Here is a 21968-nt window from a genome sequence, read left to right as displayed (position 1 = left end):
GAGCCGATGCTGACCACTCGAGCACAGACAGACAAGGTAAATACAAGAGACTCAAGATATCGGCGCCTTCACATCATAAACCAAGAGGTAATGTTTTGCAATTCTGAATATATTAGACAATGTTTTTTTCGATAACCAACGTTCATATAATCGTTTCATATTAGTCCATTTTGACTTCACGATGCAGGCTGGATCTGTTGTAATGCACTATAGGGTAAATGATATGATGCAATCGAACTCGTAATGTAATCATCTGGTTAAATTAACATACATCCACAACATATTATCACATAACACAATATGTTGCATCCATTAGCCATGTAATGATAAAATAATATTTATAAAAACGTATATTAGATTAGTGCACGCTTGTCAGGAGAACAAGAAACAATAGCTAAATGTGCATACATTTACAATTCATACTAAGAAATAAATGTCATTAGGTTTACACATAACAACTGCAAATATTCGTTTGCTTAGTGCATTTTATGTATTTTAATTTGTTATATTTTTATTATGAAGTGACACACATTCAGTGATGTCACTCACTGCTATTCGTCTCTTATCCTGCTATTTTGGAGGATTATTTATCAGTGATAATTTATCATCATATGTGTGTCCAACCGAACCAGGGAGAACGAACACGTAACTTAATTAAATATAATTCAAGTGTGTATTTAAATTTCTCACATGCCGCGTTTTTGTTTCCTACAATTGCTGTATATTTTATATTCCAAAACGTGTTGGTTTTTAAACTAGGTTCGTTTCATTCATTGACGCGAGTTCCCGCTCATCGGACACGTTTGGACATTGCGCCCCGGAAGTTGTATCTATTGTAACAGTTGCATCAGCCTAGAACCGATTGGTGCCAGTTCAGACTGCCCTGATCTCACACCTATCCTTGTAACAAATGATGATATTACGTCAGACGGGTACCTGATTCATCCTTTGACCTTCATTGTATTTAGTTTGTGTTGCCATGTATTTTACCCCATCTTGCTATATTTTGCTGTTATTTGGAGCATGGTAACGTTAGTTTCTTGCTGGTTTGATTTGCAGCAAACCTATTGTCCTCACCATCACAATGCTGTTTTTTTAATAGAGACCACAAGTGTCTAAATGTTTTTGATAACCAACATGCGGAACTGATCATTAACAGAAAATATATTACGCGTATTATATACACTACCAGTCAAAAGTTAATGTTTTTAATGTTTTTAAAGCCAGTAAAATTTTGAAATATTTTTACTATTTCAAATAACTGCTTTCTATTTGAATACATTTTAAAATGTAATTTATTCCTGTGATCAAGCCTACATTTTCAGCACCATTACTTAAATCTTCACATGTCACATGATCCTTCAGAAATCATTTAAATATGCTGATTTGCTGGCCAAAAAATTTGTTTAGTATTATTATTAGCAGTATTTAAAACAGTTGAGTAAATTTTTTTCAGGATTCTTTGATAAATAAAAAGGTCCAAAGATCAGCATTTATCTGAAATAAAAAGTTTTGTAACATTTTGCACTTGACCATTCAAAAGCCTGGAGTCAGTATTTTTATTGGAAAATAAATGATAGGAATTGATACTTTTATTTAGCAAGGATGGTTTAAATTGATAAAAAAGTGATGATAAGACACTTATAATGTTACATAAGATTTGTATTTTAGATAAATGCTGTTCTAGCATTTACCTAAACAAATTCACACTCTGCTGTTTTCAACATAATAATAATAATAAATGTTTTTTTCTGAGCAGGAAATCATAATATTAAAATGCTTTCTAAAGCATCATGTGACTGGAGTAATGACGCTAAAAAACAGCTTTGAAATCACAGAAATTAATTACATTTCAAAATAAATTCATATAGAAAACCGTTGTTTTAAATAGTAAAAATATTTCAAAATGTAAAAATCTGACCTATATAATAATAATAATTATATTACTACATATTTGCACTTGAGAATTAATGATTGAAAAAGTAGGCTGTGCATTATTATTTAACTATAATATAAATATCAATACATTGGTATTGAGTAAATTAAATAGGATACTTTTCTTACGAACACCATTGTCTCCTGCTTAATGGCATTTGGGTGGTGTTTTTTTAAAGAAACAACTAACATCAGTAGTCTTATCAGTAGATATTAAAAAAACTGATGAACAGTTAAGCTAATAATGTGCAAATATTGGTAAAAACGTTGGTTAAACAGATTTTCAATCTCAACCTTTTTATATTTTCCAAGCGTTCCAAGCTTTACGAGAGCGTATACATTTAGCTCTCTTTGCTTGTTTATTGTACTTCAATATTATATAAACTTCAGTATTTTGTGCAGTAGCATGGGTTAAACGAATTTGCTTTTTTTTTTTCAGTCATACTACAAATAATTCGGGTTGATTTATTATAGCGAAACCTTCAAGTTTGTTCAGTTCGAAGGATCTCAGGCTGGTATTTTGCACAATCTTCCGAGCCCTGTTAAGGGGGCTGTGTGATGGCATTAAGCCAGCTATTTGAGAGGTTGCCAGGTTCATTCACAGCAGTATGTGCCACCCTGAGGCCTGAATGAGTCCGTTTCATAACCATGAACAGTTGAGTTCTTGAAGAATGCAGCTCTCATGCTGGTTTCTGCTTGTAATATGGCACCCGTGGCCAGAGGAACCTGTGGATGCCCAAACAGTTTTGTAGTATCTCCTTCTCGATGGCATTTCTTGTTATTTGGAATAAGAAATATATTTTCCCTTTCTGTGTTTATATGCACTGCGTGCAGACTATTAAATATCCATTTACCCACAGATATCATTTCATACTTGTACATACCCCACTTACCAGTGTGCTAAATCAACTTACAAGGGTTATTGGAATGATCAAGAAGTAACACTGACCCTGTTATAGTAAGAAGTGGCGCTTGGGAATGATTGTTTCTAGCAGATCCTGTCATGAGTAGGAACTTCAATAAGACTTTAGAATTGGCCTTTAATGTCTCGCGGGGTGTCTGACGTAACATCCTTCATGTCACATGTGGTTTCAGGGAACGTAGTTTCAGGGAAATTGTCCTTATTAAACTTTGAATGGGGGTTCGTGGTGTTTGTTTTGAAATTTCCGGTGCTGGACTAACACTTTTACGGAGTTGCAACGGTACAAAATCCATTGTGCAGAAAAGCGAACCAAAACAAAAACAACACCTAGTGTAAACCAATAGAGTCCTCGCTCTCCTGTTAAGAAGGTTAACCGGTTGGCGGGTCTTTATGTAAGCCTCTTAGAATCCATTGAGGTATTTATTTTGAGAAAAGCCCAGTGAGTCACTTCAACACACTAACATCTCGCACTCATGTAGGGGTTAATTGAACCACAGACATGATTAGTCCTTTAAGAATATAGATACTGTAGCCTATGTGTGTGTGCTTCAGCATTTCGTCGTCGACGTTGTTGCTGCTGTGCATTTAATAAGTGGGTCAATGACATTACACTTCTTTGCTCTATCTATTAATTTATGTAAAATACATAGTTCAATTCATAAATAAAATAATGTGAATACAAATACAACTTTCTAGAAAAAAAAAAAAATATATATATATATGTATATATATATATAATTTATTTATTTATTTATTTTAGGGGCCATCAAGTAAAAAAAATGTCAAGCAGAAGAAACAAGCCACATTATAAAAATTTAATTTCTGAAAAGGAAATTTTAAAAACTTTCGGCAAATTATTGTCATATGGTGCAACTTAACATTTATTTGGAAAAACCTGGTAGTGGTAAAAAAAATATATTATTTTAATTTCACAATTTAAATAGTAAAAAAATTGAGCTTTATCTTGCATTATTGTATTTTTTTCAGAAACAAAAATATTTGAACAGTGCCTTATTAAAATTGATAAAACTTTCTGTTATTGTCATATAGTGCAACTTAATATCATTAAAAAAATAATAATAATGGTAAAATAATACCTAAAGATATTTTAATTTCACAATTAAAATGGAGCAAAAGTTTTATTTTGTGGTGCACCTTAATAGCATTTATAAATAAAAACTAAAACCCATAATATTTGTAAAAAAATACTTATCTTATATATATATATATATATATATATATATATATATATGCCTTATTAAAATTTGAAAACACCTCACAATTTCTGAAAAGGGAACTTTGTCTGACATATTATTATTATTTTTTAGGGGCAAAAATATTTTAACAATGCTTTATTAAAATGAGAAAACCTTTTGTTCAATTATTGTGAGAGGTGCAATAATAATAATAATAATACTTATATAAATAATAATAATAATAATAATACTTATATAAAAAAACATAATACTTAAAGATATTTATATGTCACAATTAAAATAACAAAAAAAACACTACATTTAAAAAAAAAAAGGAAACTTTATTTGTCATAATCTTATTTTTTAGGAACAAAAATATTTCAGAAATGTCTTTGTCAACTTATTGTCATATGGTGCAACCTAATATTTACAAATGAAAAACTTAATGATACTTGAAGGTGTTTTAATTTTACAATTAAAATAAAAAAAACCTACAAAATTACTAAATCACAAAAATTACAAATGAAAAACTGATTTTTTTACTTGGTTACAACACGACAACATTTCAGTGTTTTTGGAAATTGTACAAAAACCATATGAAACCAACATGAATAGAACGAGTGATTTTCTTGCCATGTGTGTTTTAAACTAGGTTTTGAGAAGTTTCTTACTTTTCAGTCACCCAAGTGTAGCCAAACTGGAGAGTTACATTAAAGTGTGTAGGTCTCGTCGGTGTGCCAGTTTCCACGGGGTAACAGACGTCATGGCATTCATGAATTTCTCATGGCCAGATCAAAAGCCTTACAGATTTAATTTCGCCTACGTGTCACCCAGCCATCCTCGTGGAGACCACAAGAAAGAGATTAGTCTTGCCGCCCTCGCTGTGGCCTATCATAGATGTGTGTACTGTGTGGCGAAAAAAAATCTACAATTTTTAAGGCACCTGATACGCGTGGATTGTAATAACCTCCAAGACAGGTCAACGCTCCAACCTGGTGAAAGGGAAGACCATAATTCCGGACTTTATCAACCGCTAGATATCTCAGTGCCACATTTTTAATATGTTAAATATGTGTATTCATTTCATGCTAACAAAAAGCAGTGAGTAGTGAAGAAAGCAGCTATTGTCTTCGTTGTGTAAGACCACAACAGTGGCTTAAAGTTCTGAGCTCTTGCCCGGACTGAGCTCGATTCAACCCGCTAAGAATCTTGCCAGCTGCTGCGCCAAGTGAAACAAACCACCTTACAGATAAAAAGAGTCTATTTCAGCCCCTCCATTGTACAGTGACTTACAGGGATGTTTTTGTTTTTCCCCCCTCCTCAGTCCTCTTTGTCAAATCTGTCTTTGATCCAGGACATGGGGTGCTTTGCGAGCATTTCCACAACTTTCATGAAGCCATTTTTAGCAATTTTCATTGTTCTAGTTTTGTTGGTTTTTGTGACAAGTTTTATTTATAAGTGTTCAATAATGGATCTCGGTCATGGGATTGGAAGTGGAATCGTCACGGCGGTTTGTGTGAAATGAGATAGAATCGAGTCAGTGCTCCTTGTTCCAACTTTCTTCACTGTTGTTGCGTGTTTGTGTGGTTTTAGTAGCTGTTGCTGCAACTCAAGGTTCAGTCGTGTCCTCGTTTGCACATGTTTCCAAATCATTTCTGTTTGGCATCGCTGTTAACGTCACTAGTAAAGGTAAAGAACTGCATGGAATGTCAACATTCAGTGCTCAGACGTAAACATGGCCATGTAACCTGATGAGCTCGCAGGTGTGCTTTGGAATCAGACCGCTCCGATAAGGAGTCAAGCGGGTCAATAAGATACTGGAAAGGTTCACACAGAACAATGTGGAGCTTGTTGGTAGAGTGCAACAGTCAGTACATTTACATCAGCAGTTAGAATTGCACTACAGCAAGTTTTTGTGTAGTCGAGCTGAATTGTTCATCCATCTGTCCTAGTAAGGTGTCAATATGACTAAAATCTAATATCGTGATTTGTGATCCTGGACCACAAAACCAGTCATAAGTAGCATGGGTATATTTGTAGCAATAGCCAACAATACATTGTATTGGTACAAATTTATGATTTTTCATTTATGCCAAAATCATTAGGATGTTAAATAAAGATCATGTTATATGAAGATATTTTTTAAATTTCCTACCGTAAATATATCAACACCTAAGTTTGATTAGTGGATTGCTAAGAACTTCATTTGGACAACTTTAAAAGTGATTTTCTCAATATTTAGATTTTTTTTTTTGCACCCTCAGATTACAGATTTTCAAATAGTTGTATGAATTCATAATTTATGAAGATTCATAATCCTAGTCACCTGTGTCAATAGCAGAAAAAAAACATATACTAGCCTAAATAATAAAAAGACAAGTAAACAGTCAGCGATTAAATAATAATAAAAACCAATAAAACAAATAGTATGAATTGCTACATACAGTTGTATGAATTAGTTAAATGTATAAAAACACTTTTTATTCTTCACAAGGTGCGTTTCCATTACAGATTTGCACAAAATGTTTGCAATATATTATAAATGTAATAAATAATTTAAATAAATACAAATAATATTATAAATAAAATGTATATTATGTTGTTAATTTGTATATAATTATAAATAAAAAATTAATAAATTATGAATAATATTTTTTTCCTCTCACGATAAGCATGGCGATTGATGATGGTTGGTTTACGTATGTCACAGCCACCGCACTAGCCATTATTTTTAATTGTAGGAGACATAGGCGTCTATCTTTACAGAACAGCATGGAAAACCACTTCTGGGACGCTTCTCAAACTAAAACAAGCCATGTTTTTTTTTCTGTATGTGATTGTTACTTATGTAAGGTGACCTGTAAATGCGAAAAGGTTGTTTACCTTGCAGTTTTGCAAAATATTCCTTGCCTGAAAAACTACCTCATGTGAGCGTAAAAACTGTGTTTTTGACTTGAAAAAAAATTGACTTTTCTTTTTTTATTCACAATTTCAATTTGCGCAAGTTCAAGGGTAATGGAGATGCAGCTTTAATGTGTAAATTAAATATATATTTCTTCTTGTTAAAGCTACAAAAGTGATTTAGTCAAGAACAGTGAGAGATTGTCTCTCTTTTGTTGTTTGATTTACATGAATGACAGACTCAGGCAGGAATGTTAGACTGCTATCACTTTAAGAGCTACCCAGATCCAATATACTGTTACACATGTGTTCTTTCTCAGCTGTTTGATTTCACTTAAGACTTAAATTACTGTGTTAATGGGGATACTTGCAAAGACGGGCATTTTGACACATACAAGTGGGTGTATTTAACCACTCAAAACCTATAAAGCGGGAAAAATAACTTCCGCAATCTAAGAACACAGTCTTCACGTGTGTAAAGCATGTTCAGGCAGCGCACACATATAGTGAAATAAGTTGCATTTCAATGGCTTAAAATCACTTGTTTTTAAACCGCAATGCTTAAAAACGTGTTCAAATAAGTTTTCGTGACCACATAGCATATCAACATCACATGAGTCTATATGGCCAGGTTGACAAGGTACATACCAGTTGACAAATTTCTTCCGGTTAATTGACCCTTCGCAAAAAACTTGATTTGACAGGCAATCTGACCAATCATAATGCTGAATCAGTTTTTTTTTTCAGACTTTTACACTGTGTCCTAAGTACACACGACGTGACACACAATAAAAGGTATCTTTTCCATAGTTTACCTCAGATCTTGAAAATAAATTATAGCTCAGAGTAATCACATCATCTCCACAAGAATGCTGTAATTTGCCAATTTAGACTAAAGCAGACTTTATTCATCAGTGCGTTCTACAACTTACAACTTCGCATACCGGTTTACCGGTATTTTTTTGAAAAGGTCCTGTTCACACACGATCTCTAATGTACCAGTAATTTACCAGTAATTTATCTAATTTATCTAATTGCTAGATCCCAGCCATTTCAGGATTTGGGGTAGTTTAGATCATCTTCTTTGTTTGTTTTTAAATAGATTTTAATTCACCTTGCTTTGTGGCGTCTATGAAAGCTTTTATCATTGGATTAAAACCTCAGATCTCATCGTAGGTCTGTTTTGACAAGTTTATACATAACCATTCAAAAGCTTGGGGGCAGTAATTTTTCAAAAGATAAATTGTTAACAGCTTTCAACATTGATAATAAGAAGTGGATCTGAATTTAATGTTTCAACTGTGATTTTTAACTAAATAAATGCAGCCTTAGTGAGCATAAAAGACTTCAAAAACATCTTACCAACCCCAAATTTTTGAGCAGTACTGTAGGTTATTTGTAAAAACCAAATATCAGTGGAAAAAATGAATGTGAATTTTCCTCTTTATTGCCTGCGGTGCTTTATCGCTTGGTCTTTCATTGCCATAATTTTTCCAACCTATTTTTCACTTTTGGTAATCAAATCGGATACGGCCTTGGTTGTGGAAGTTCCGCATTCATGTCATGAAGTTTGTTGCCTGACGTTTCCTCTGGGAATACTACTTTACTGGATCAGTGTGTAATTGATTCCATTTTTAAATCTGGCCCTAACCGACTATTTAATTAGAGGGCAGAAATCTGAAGATTTGGGACAAATCCTTGTTCCAAAGAACTCCTTGTACTCTGGGAATAATTCCTTGTGCAGTAGAAGTTCTGAGAATCGCAGAATGACGCATTCACTGAAGTTTAGCAGTGAGGTGTGATGAACAAAAAGTAGACATGTCCTGACTGAACCAGTTAGATCAAACCTTGGTGTACTGTCTTGAGCAACCGACTGTCACACCCAAATATGTCTAATTCTTCCTTCCTCTTCTATGTGCTCTTCTAGGCGTATAAGTAACGGAGAACTCTCAACAACAAACACAACCAAGAACCTCTACAGATTTGTCACTTCTAACCATGGCGGACAAAATGGCCTCTTTTGGACATGCGCTGCTGCGCCGACGTGCGCTGGACTGCTCTGTGGAGGAGACGCGGTTCGCACGGTGTCTGTCTACTTTAGATCTAGTGGCGCTCGGCGTGGGCTCCACACTTGGCGCTGGAGTGTATGTGCTGGCTGGGGAGGTTGCGAGAGAGAAGGCAGGTCCTGCTATTGTCTTGTGCTTTCTTGTGGCCGCGCTCTCCTCTATGCTGGCCGGACTGTGCTATGCAGAGTTCGGCGCACGAGTCCCTAAGACCGGGTCTGCGTACTTGTACAGCTATGTGACAGTGGGAGAAATCTGGGCCTTCATCACTGGTTGGAACCTCATCCTCTCTTATGTTATAGGTAAGTGTTTCCAGTAGGAGTTGATGATCATTTTGAAGAAACCAGTTGGTAATATAAGTGGAATAAAAAAGCTGGTTGTTGTTTTCAGGTACAGCTAGTGTGGCGCGAGCGTGGAGCTCTACGTTCGATAACCTGATCGAACAGAAGATCTCTAACTTCTTCAGGGCATCCATGGCCATGAAGGTTCCTGGGAAAGTTCTTGCGGAATATCCGGACCTGTTTGCTCTCATTCTCATCCTGCTTCTGACTGGTGAGAAATCTAAAACTAGAAATCATAATTTAAATATGGTATTTAAAGTTTTAATATCTCTAAAAATGTTGAGATAAACAGAACAAACACTAAGTGCACACTAAAATGTTAACTTTTGATAAAACATTTTGAAAAAAATGTTATTAGAGATCCACCAATATTAAAATTCTAGCTAGCTGATTTATTTTTTATATCTGTTAATGATGTAATAAATAAAGTTATATTATTTTGTGTAAATAAAAAAAAAATCGAACATTTTAAACGTTACAAGTAATTTCAGGCATCACATTTATAGTTATATTAATTAAATTACAGAAACAAAATAATTTAAGTGTTAAATATTAACTTTAAGTGAGGGTTCGATGATGAAAAAGATGACACTGATGCAAAAACGGGAAATGAGCATGAATATTTAAATATTTGATGTTGGCTGATGCAGATTATTAAAAAAAAAATTAATATCAACTGGTAAACAGTATGGTACCAATATATTATTATTATATATTATGCAACATATTGGCTAAATTATTTTAAATTACATTTCCGAATTATACATTACATTATAATTGCGAATAATTTAAGTGTTAAATATTAACTGGGTTAGATGATGAAAAAGATGACACAGATCCAAAAGCAAAAAAAATAAGCATGAATAATTCAATATTTTAGGTTGGCAGATGCAGATTATAGTAGATATATTATATTGTGTAAATTAAATAATAAATATTAACCATTTTAAATGGTACAAGTAAATTCAGGCATCACAACAATATTATAATTCAAAATTTATTTGGATATTAGTTAAATACGTTTTAATTAAATAAATAAATTACACATTCAAAATAATTTAAGTGTTAAATATTAACTTTAAATGAGGGTTAAATTATGAAAATGATGACACAGGTCTAAAAATGAAAAATGAGCATGAATAGTTCAATATTTGATGTTGGCTGATGCAGATTATTGATAATAAAAAAATAAAATAAAGAAACATATCAACAGGTAAACAGTATGGTGCCAATATATTGTGCATCCCTAGTTTTTATGATCAAATAATACATTTAAAATAGTAAAAAGGTATATTATAGACTCCCTATAAGTATGAAGTTTTAGTTGAGTTATATATTATTTTGTGTAAATAAATAAAAAATTAAATGTTACAGGTAAATTCAGGCATCACAACAGTATTATAATTCATAATTCATTTGGATATTGGCTAAAGCCACATTTACATTGTTCTTAAATGCTTAAATTGCAGATTCAAAATAATTTAAGTGTTAAATATTAACTTTAAATAAGAGTTAGATGATGAAAAAGATGACACCGTTGCAAAAACGGGAAATGAGCACGAATAATTAAATATTTGATGTTGGCTGATGCAGATTATTAAAAAAAAAATCCATCCCTAGATTTAATATCAAGTAATAAATGATGATGCAATAAAAATAGAAGTGAACATTTATCACCAAGTATAAAGTTCACATAGTGTAATCAGTACATGTACAAACTAACTGAAAGTTTTACAATTATTATTATCAAAAACAAACTAAATTGCTCAAAAGACATTTCTGATTTTGATGTACGATTTCCTCCTCAGGACTGCTTGCTTTTGGTGTAAGTGAGTCTGCTTTGGTGAACAAGATCTTCACTGGGATCAACTTGATAGTGCTTGGCTTTGTCATCATCTCTGGCTTTGTCAAAGGCAACACAGCCAACTGGAACCTCACATATGAGGACTTTGTCAACGATACAAATTACACCGAACCAGAGTAAGTTTGACATGAAAGTATCCTGCTCCTGGTTTCAGCCACAAGCTGCTTTTGAAGTGGTGCAAATGAGGATCTCTTACGGTTGTGTAGTGGATGATGCGGTTCCATGCACAAAATGCATGCGAGAGATTTGACAAATCCATTTGTTCTCACAGAAGGGTCGAAAAAACATTTGGAAGTGGCGGTTTCGCACCATTCGGGCTCCGCGGCATCTTATCAGGCGCGGCCACCTGTTTCTACGCCTTTGTGGGCTTTGATTGCATTGCTACAACAAGTACGTCTTTTAAATGTCATAATTATAGAGCACGAATACTGATTGCTGAACATTTTGTTTTTGTTTCTTCTGAAACCATCTGCAGGGTGACTCATAAATGTATGTTCTTCACATTTTCTTTAGGTGAGGAAGCCAAGAACCCGATGCGCTCTATTCCTGTGGGCATTGTGGCCTCTTTGCTCATTTGCTTCTTTGCTTACTTTGGTGTGTCAGCTGCTCTTACGCTCATGATGCCCTACTACAAACTCAACACCCAGAGTCCTCTGCCCGAGGCCTTCAGTTACGTGGGCTGGGCACCGGCACGCTATATTGTGGCTGTTGGTTCACTCTGTGCACTTTCGACAAGGTAACTCAAGGACTTTCCTGTTTGTCATGTAATGTTTTTGTTTAACATTATCTAAAACTGTTTTATTTTTGTTGTAGCTTGTTGGGCTCCATGTTCCCCATGCCTCGAGTGATCTACGCTATGGCAGAGGACGGGCTGCTCTTCCGTTACCTTTCCAGGATGAACAAGAGAACCAAAACTCCGCTGCTGGCGACTATTGTGTCTGGAATAGTGGCAGGTGAGAGACGTTTTTTTGTTTGTTCGCAAATTTTAGTTCACACTGAAATCGTAAATGCGACAGCCAATTAGAACATGCCTGTTTGTTTATATATATATTGTTATGTGCATATTGGACCAATGAGATCATGTCTATGGAAGCCCATTTCTGCCACTAAAAAAAGTAAAAAGGTAATGTGACAATATCACAATTCTGACTTTTCCTCTGAATTGTGAGATTTAAACAATCACAATTGCAAGTTAAGTCAGAATTGTAAGATATAAACTCGCAATTCTGAGAAATAAACTTGCAATTCTGATTAATAAAGTCGGGATTCTAAGAAATAAATTCAAAATAGCGATATAAACTCTCAGTTCTGACCTTTTCTCAGAATTGTAAGATTTTAACAGTCCCAATTGCGAGTTATTTACTCAGAATTCTAAGATATAAACTCCCAATTCTCAGAAATAAACTTGCAATTCTGATTAATTAAATCAGAATTCTAAGAAATAAAGTCAAAATAGCGATTTTAAACTTTCACTTCTGACTTTTTCCTCAGAATTGTAAGATTTAATCCATCCCAATTGCGAGTGATTTAGTCAGAACTGTAAGATATAAACTCGCAATTCTGAGATATAAACTTGCAATTCTGATAGAGTCGGAATTCTGATAAATAAAGTCAGAATTCTAAGAAATAAAGTCAAAATAGTGATATAAACTCACAATTCTGACTTTTTCTCAGAATTGTAAGATTTAAACAATCACAATGGTGAGTTATTTAGTCAGAATGGTAAGATATAAACTCGCAATTCTGAGAAATAAGTCGGAATTCTGAGAAATAAAGTCAGAATTCGAAGAAAAAAGTCAAAATAGCAAAATAAACTCACAATTTTGACTTTTTCTTAGAATTGTAAGATTTAAACAATCCCAATTATAAAATAGTTGGAATTCTGAGAATTAAAGTCAGAATTCAAAGAAATAAAATCAAAATAGCACAATTTTGAGAAATAAACTTGCAATTCTGACAAATAAAGTCAGGATTCTGAGAAATAAATTTAGAATTCTAAGAAATAAAGTCAAAATATAAACTCTCAATTCTGACTTTTTCTCAGAATTGTAAGATTTAAACAATCACAATTGCAGGTTATTTAGTCAGAATTGTAAGATATAAACTTGCAATTCTGAGACATAAACTTGCAATTCTGAGAAATAAAGTCGGAATTCTGAGAAATAAAGTCAGAATTTTGAGAAATAAAGTCAAAATAGCATTATAAACTCACAATTTTGAGAAATAAACTTGCCATTCTGACAAATAAAATTGGAATTCTGCAAAATAAAGTCAGTATAGCAATATAAACTCAATTCTGACTTTCTCAGAATTGTAAGATTTAAACAATCACAATTGCGAGATATTATGTCAGAATTGCAAGACAAACTCGCAATTCTGAGAAATAAAGTCGGAATTCTGAGAAATAAATCCGGAATTCTGAGAAATAAAGTCAGATTTCTGAGAAATGAAGTCTTATAAATTGTGATTTAACTAACAATTCTGACTTTTTTCCTCGTAATTGTGAGTTTGAAAATTCACAATAACCTTTTTTTATTCTGTGCGGAAACGTTCTTTCATAGATTTTACTGTGGGCAGAAATGAAAACATGTTTGTTTTTGTGTGTACTACTGATAAAAATGTATATTTACATACTAGCGATAGCTTTTATCACATCCTGTCTGGTTAGGACATGGCGTCTAACCTCTAAAAGGTGGTGCCATGTTAAGGTGATGTTATGTTAGATGTTATGATATGGTTGGATAATATTTTAAACTTGTTTTTTTTTTTTAGCTCTCATGGCATTTCTGTTTGATTTGGCTGCTTTGGTTGACCTCATGTCCATTGGGACATTGCTTGCTTACTCTCTGGTGGCTGTGTGTGTTCTCATCCTCAGGTAGGATAAAAAAATCACAAACCCTGTGCAATATGTCTGCGACTATTAACTGCCTAAATTGTTTAGAGAAGTCATGTAGTACATGTTTTACCAATGTTAAATCACTTAGTTGCTCCAAAAACAGAATTAAGTAATACCTGACCATTTACATTTAAAAACTGTTTTGCTTTTGCACTTTTAAGTTAATTAACATCTGCATGTTGTGGGTTTGCTTTGCTGTCGGTTTCATGTATGTACTTGGCTTGACTCGACCAATCTTTATGTCTCTAGATATCAGCCAGGCATCTTGAACTCTTCCAGTCAGACTGAGAAACTGGTGGAACTGGTCGGTGGGGAGAAGGTGGCTGTATGTGGAGATAGTGGAGATGAATATGGCATAGACTTGGATGACAGTCCCCACAAAGAGAAATTCTCCTTGAAACTCCTCCTGGTTCCCTCCAAGGACTCGCCAACTGAAATGTCAGGGACTATTGTCTACGGCACAACCGCTGTTATCTGTAAGTGCAGGTTTTTTGATTAATTAAGTTGGCTTGAGAAAGCTAACTTACTGAAATGCTATTTAAACTTACAGTTATTATAGCTCGAGTTACTATATCTTTTCTAACTGATCGGACTTAACGTTTTTTTTTTTTTTTAAATGATGAATAAAACTGGGGAAAATCCCATAGACTTACATAGACGGAATGTTCAAATGAGCCAAGACTGTTCAAACTCCAACTGTTAAAACTCCCAGAATCCCTTGAGACTCAATTAAACTTCCCTTCTATGTACTATAATTCTAATCCATTTAAATTATCTAATCTAATATTTATCCAAGCCTAGCAACTAACAACATGTTAATCATGCTAGAAACTCTAATAATGCAGGAATGCTAACATCATGCTACCAACATTCTAATCATGCTAGCTACATGCTATTAACATGCAAATCATGCTAGAAACATGTTAATTGTGCTAGTCACTTGTTAATCATGCTAGTAATGTTTACATAATGCTAGCAACTAGAATCATGTTAGTGACATGCTAATCAGGCTTGAAACATGTTAACAACATGCTAGTCATGCTAGAAACATGCTAGCAACGTGTTAATCATGTTAACAACAGGCTACTAATGTTAACATAATGATAGCTACATTCTAATCATGCTAGTAACAGGCTAATCATGTTAGAAATAGGCTAACGACATGCTAATCATGCTAGTAACATGCTAATAACTTGTTAATCATGCTAGAAACATGTTAAAACATGCCAGTCATGTTAGAAACATTCTAATTAGGTTAGAAACATGGCAACAACATGCTAATTGGGCTAGAAACATGTTAACAGCATGTTAATCGTGCTAGAAACTTGCTAATCATGCTAGTAATGTTAACTTCATGCTAGTGACATTCTAATCATGCTAGCTACACGTTTGTAACATGCTAAACATGTTAGAAACCTGTTAGCAAACATGTTAATGGTGCTAACAACATGCTATTAACATGCAAATGATGGTAGAAACATGTTAACAGCATGTTAATCGTGCTAGAAACTTGCTAATCATGCTAGTAATGTTAACTTCATGCTAGCGACATTCTAATCATGCTAGCTACACGTTTGTAACATGCTAAACATGTTAGAAACCTGTTAGCAAACATGTTAATGGTGCTAACAACATGCTATTAACATGCAAATGATGGTAGAAACATGTTAACAACATGTTAATCATGCTAGTCACTTTCTAATCATGCTAGTAATGCTTACATAATGCTAGCGACTAGAATCGTGTTAGTGACATGCTAATCAGGCTTGAAACATGTTAACAACATGCTAGTCATGCTAGAAACATGCTAAAACATGCCAATCATGTTAGAAACATGCTAAAACATGCCAGTCATGTTAGAAACATGCTAAAACATGCCAGTCATGTTAGAAACATGCTAATTAGGTTAGAAACCTGGTAACAACATGCTAATCGTGCTAGAAACATGCTAATTAGGTTAGAAACCTGGCAACAACATGCTAATTGGGCTAGAAACATGTTAACAACATGTTAATCGTGCTAGAAACTTGCTAATCATGCTAGTAATGTTAACTTCATGCTAGCGACATTCTAATCATGCTAGCTACACGTTTGTAATATGCTAAACATGTTAGAAACCTGTTAGCAAACATGTTAATGGTGCTAACAACATGCTATTAACATGCAAATGATGGTAGAAACATGTTAACAACATGTTAATCATGCTAGTCACTTTCTAATCATGCTAGTAATGCTTACATCATGCTAGCAACTAGAATCGTGTTAGTGACATGCTAATCAGGCTTGAAACATGTTAACATGCTAGTCATGCTAGAAACATGCTAGCAACGTGTTAATCATGTTAACAACAGGCTACTAATGTTAACATAATGATAGCAACATTCTAATCATGCTAGTAACAGGCTAATCATGTTAGAAACAGGCTAACAACATGCTAATCATGCTAGTAACATGCTAATAACTTGTTAATCATGCTAGAAACATGTTAAAACATGCCAGTCATGTTAGAAACATGCTAATTAGGTTAGAAACATGGCAACAACATGCTAATTGGGCTAGAAACATGTTAACAACATATTAATCGTGCTAGAAACTTGCTAATCATGCTAGTAATGTTAACTTCATGCTAGCGACATTCTAATCATGCTAGCTACATGTTTGTAACATGCTAAACATGTTAGAAACCTGTTAGCAAACATGTTAATGGTGCTAACAACATACTATTAACATGCAAATCATGGTAGAAACATGTTAACAACATGTTAATCATGCTAGTCACTTTCTAATCATGCTAGTAATGCTTACATCATGCTAGCAACTAGAATCGTGTTAGTGACATGTTAATCAGGCTTGAAACATGTTAACATGCTAATCATGTTAGAAACATGCTAGCGACTTGCTAATCTTTTTTTTTACAACTTGCTAATCATGTTAACAACAGGCTACTAATATTTACATCATGTTAACAAAATGTTAATCATGTTAGAAACATGCTAGTAACTTGCTAATCACTAAACAGGCTACTAATGTTAACATCATTCTAGCAACATTCTATTCATACTAGCAACATGCTAGTAACAGGCTAATCATGTTAGAAACAAGCTAGTAACTTGCTAATCATGTTAACAGGCTACTAATGCTAACATCATGCTACCGACATTCTAATCATGCTAGCAACATGCTAGTAACAGGCTAATCATGCTAGTGACATGCTAATAACTTGTTAATAATGCTAGAAACATGTTAAAATGCCAATCATGCTAGAAGAATGGTAATCATGTTACAAATATGTTAGAATCATGCTAAAACTGGCTATCAACATGCTAATCATGGTAACAACATGTTAGTAGCTTGTTAATCATGCTAGCTACATGCTAGTAGCATGTTAAATAAGCTAAAAACATGCTAAAACATGCTATCTATTTATTTATCCATCCATCTGACAGACTGTATCCCCTTCAAAACATTCAAGCAATTCTTCTGCAATTTCTAAAACTTTGCAAAACGTTTAAAAACAGGATTTTTCAAGCCAACTTAACGTTTATGTAGTTAATACTTTATTCAGCAAGGACGTGTTCATTGGATCAAGAAAGTGACGGAGAAGATATTAATAGTGCTACATTTCAAGTAAATGCTGCTCTTTTGAACATATTTATCAAAGAATCCTGAAAAAAGTATATGACAACAATATTAAGCAATAAATATGAACCCGTTTGCAACATTAATAATATTAAAAGATCGTCTTGAGGACCAAATAAGCATGTTAAAATTATTTTTGCTGAAAACCGTTATTTAAAATTGTTAAATATAATACACAATATGACTGTTTTACTCTGTTTTCATCATGATCACTAAGGCTTTTTTTTTATATAAAACAAATATCCAGACCTTTGAATGGTAGTGCATGTACACTCTACATAGCTCCAGTTATTTGTATTGATTTGATTGTGATTGAGTAATATAGTTGTCAGTGATTTGGCTGATCCTGAATCTGTTGATCATGGATTAATTCCAATGTCCTGTTGTCTGTATAGCTGTGCTGATCACCGTGCTGTGCGTGGTTTTGGCTCTGCGTCTGGAAGCTATCGTGAATCTGGAGATAGTGTGGGTGACGGCGTGTGTCATTCTGGTCCTGCTGTGCATCCTGTGTGTCATTGTGATCTGTAGGCAGCCGGAGAGCAAGGAAGCTCTCACCTTCAAGGTACCAGATGTCCTCGTTATTGATTTTGCCTTTTATTACGCTATAAATCTTTGCCTCGGGCCTCAATGTAAGCAATCAAATGTTGTAAAAGGAAATGTGCTAATAGAACACAAATACTCTCAGACTTAAAGGGATAGTTCATCTACTCACCCTCATGTCGTTCCAAACCTCTATGAATTACTTTCTTCTGTGTAACCAAATATATGGAACAATTACATTTTGGTTTATAACATGACACCTAATTTCAGAATATTTCTTTTTTATATAACATTGAATATAACAATTGTACAATTTTCAATTGATTACATTTTAAAAGATTAATTAAATTTGTTAATAAATTCAATTTGATTAAATTTTGTATTAAAATTAAAACAGGAAACTTGGAATTTGTAAAAAATAAAACACAATTTGGGAGGGAAAAAACAAAACTGATTTTATAGGGTCCTGAATAATTTTTTTCTCAAATTTTTAATAAATTACAGAAATTAAAACAGAAAACTTGGAATTTAGGAAAGGTAAAACTGATGTTGGGAGGGGAAAATCCGAAACTGATTTTATAAGGTTCTAAAAATGTTCTCCTTTTTTTTTTCTCAAATTTTTATTAAATTATGAAAATGAAAACCGAAAACATGGAATGCAGAAAAAAATAAAACAAAACAGATGATCATAGGGTCCTTAAATGTTAATTTTTTTCTTGAACTTTTTATAAATTATGGAAATTAAAACAGAAAATGTGGAATTTGTTTTCTATTTTAAAATCAAATAGAAGTCGGGTGGAAAAACAAAACAGACATTCATATGGTCTTAAAATTGTCATTTTTCTTTAACTTTTAATAAATTGCAGATTAACTATAAAAATTTCATTCATTAATTAGACATGCTTTCTAAAAATTAAAATGGAAAAAATGAAATCCAGAAATACTAAAATGGAAAAAAAGGAATTTGGGAAAAAAATAAAAGAATTTTATTTATTATGCCTCCAAACTATGATTCCATCAAGACGGAAGATTTCAAACATTTTTAGCATGCACATTTTCCTTTTGTCATGCACCTCCTAGCAATGAGGTACATATTTCTGCATGAGTTTGTGTTCAGAACCTTTCTGAACGACCTGAAAGTGGTTTAAAAAGATGCTTAGTTTTCCTCTGTAACCATTTACACAAACAAGTCTATGATGCTTAGTATTTCAAAATATCCTCATATTTTAAAACTCACAGTCTATTCCAATACTAAATCTAAATCTTCCTGTGTGCAGGTGCCTCTGTTGCCCTGGCTGCCTCTGTTCAGTATCTTCGTCAACATCTATCTCATGATGCAGCTGGACGCGGCCACCTGGTGCCGTTTCGCCGTGTGGATGTGTGTCGGTGAGTACATCTGTTGATTTAACTTCTGGCTGCGATATCGTCCTGTTTGTTTCCTTCATTCCATACCACCCACTTCTTTTCTCTTGTCCATTCCCAGGTTTTGCAATCTACTTCGGCTACGGCATCCGAAACAGCACTGAAGCCGTGAACAGCTCCAACCGAAAATACGAGCCGGCACTTCAGAACAAAAGCCCCATATATCTAGGCAGTGAGGAGAGTGAAGTAGAAGGCATTTCTCCTTGATATGGAGAGAACAAATACATTTTTTTATTGAAGTTACAGATTAGCTGTAAAAATGGCTCTTTTTTTTGTAGAAACTGCCCCAAAAGGATTTCTCATCCTCTTAAAATGATCAGGTTCTTCTTAAAAGAACCCTGAGTTTCCATTAGAGCAGTGGTTCTCAACTCAAGTCTTTGGCGCCCGCTGTTTCTGAATCTGACACGTTTATGGATCTTCCGTTAAACGAGGAAGACATACAAAATGTGCAGAGCAGTGGGCCCCGAGAACCAAGTTGAGAACCACTGCGTTGGCCCTCCAGTGCTGTAAATGCTGGTTTGAATGTCCTGCGGCTGCTGCTGTAATCGCTAGTACTGTAATGACAGACAATGAGCTGACTGTGTACAGGGTATTTTATTTTTGGGATCCAAGCACGTTTGTGCGCTAAAGCCTTTGGCTCCAAAATGGTCTCCTTCCACGTCCTGGTTTCCCAGCACGAGGTTGTGAAGTACAACAGGGACCCCTAGTGTTCAGATTTGGAAAATGGCAATACCGTTAAACAGTATTTGTGGTCATTGGTTACTGTTAGGCAGACTAATTGAAGAACTGAAACTGACTGAAAAGCTTTTAGACATTTTTAGCTTTGCTAAAATCCCGTGTATGAGAGTCGTCCAAAGAGTGAATGGATAGGAAACCGGTTTCCATTTCTAAGTATGATAGTGTGCTTTTAGCACTGTTGTATTATTGGCCAATGTGGTATAAAATGCTAGTATTTTAAAGTGTGTGTGTGAGAGAGAGTGTGTGAATGCATTATACAAGGTTCTGCCAGAATCTGCTCCGTTTTACAAAATACTAAATTATTTTTTGGAAAAAGCTGTTTTATATGGACATGTATAGTTTACCCATCCAACTTCCTTAAACTTGATGATTTTGCTTCAGCAAACAGTTTTTATAGAAGACATTTCTGAAAGGTTGCCTTCGTAACTATTGTTTCTGCCAAAACTACTAAGACTACCGTTCAAAAGTTTTGAGGTATATGTTTTTATTTATTTATTTTGTACTAGTAGAATTAGTCAAATTCAAATGGAAACTAGTAGAATAATATTCTTATTCTGGAAGGATGCCTTAAAGATATGTTTCATATTACAAAATATTAATATTTCAAATAATTGCCAGCAAAGAATCTTGAAAACAATTATAATAAAATAATATTATTTACTGCGTATTAAAATATTAAATTTATTAGATTAGCACTGAAAGACACAATTTAATTAATTAAAACAAAACATGGAATTTGAGAAAAAAAAACACAATTTGGGGGGAGAAAACAAAATGGATTTAATAGGGTCCTAAAAATGTTATTCTAAATTATAGAAATTAAAACAGAAAACATGGAATTTGGGAAAAATAAAACAGAATTTAAGAGGGGGAAAAACAGATTTCATAGGATCCTAAAAATGAAAATTTTCCTAAACTTTTAATAAATTATAGAAATTAAATAAAACATGAAATGTGGGGAAAATAAAACAGAATTTGGGGGGAAAAAACTGATTTCATAGGGGCCTAAAAATGTAATTTGTCTTAAACTTTTAATAAATTATAGAAATAAAACAGAATACATGGAATTTGGGGAAAATAAAACAGAATTTGAGGGGATTTCATAGGGTCCTAAAAATGATTTTTCCCCTAAACCTTTAATTATAGAAATTAAAATAGAAAACATGGAATTTGGGAAAAATAAAACAGAATTTCAACAGATTTCATAGGGTCCTAAAAATTTACATTTTCTTAAACTTTTAATAAATTATAGAAATTTAAACAGAAAACATGGAATTTGGGAAAAGTAAAATAGAATTTAAGGGAAAACAGATTTCATAGGCGCCTAAAAATGTAATTTGTCTTAAACTTTTAATAAATTATAGAAATTAAAATAGAAAACATGGAATTTGGGAAAAATAAAACAGAATTTGGGGGAAAAACAGATTTCATAGGGTCCTAAAAATGATTTTCCCCCTAAACCTTTTAATTATAGAAATTAAAACAGAAAACATGGAATTTGGGAAAAATAA

General features: G+C 33.6%; 1 protein-coding gene across 1 annotated transcript; it reads left to right on the top strand.

Annotated features, from left to right (window-relative positions):
* slc7a3a (solute carrier family 7 member 3a) lies at window positions 1-21157 on the top strand. The gene is made up of 12 exons (XM_073824505.1): window positions 1-87; window positions 8882-9319; window positions 9408-9569; window positions 11167-11338; window positions 11494-11612; window positions 11736-11958; window positions 12036-12175; window positions 13995-14097; window positions 14368-14594; window positions 18153-18319; window positions 19575-19683; window positions 19781-21157. The coding sequence occupies exons 2-12, from the start codon at window positions 8953-8955 to the stop codon at window positions 19924-19926; spliced, it is 1935 nt and encodes a 644-aa protein (XP_073680606.1). The 5' UTR covers window positions 1-87; window positions 8882-8952; the 3' UTR covers window positions 19927-21157.
* The last annotated feature ends 811 nt before the right edge of the window (window positions 21158-21968 follow it).

Source organism: Garra rufa, chromosome 19 (genome assembly GCF_049309525.1).
Source record: "Garra rufa chromosome 19, GarRuf1.0, whole genome shotgun sequence".
Taxonomy (NCBI): domain Eukaryota; kingdom Metazoa; phylum Chordata; class Actinopteri; order Cypriniformes; family Cyprinidae; genus Garra; species Garra rufa.
This window is presented reverse-complemented; position numbering and strand designations above follow the sequence as displayed.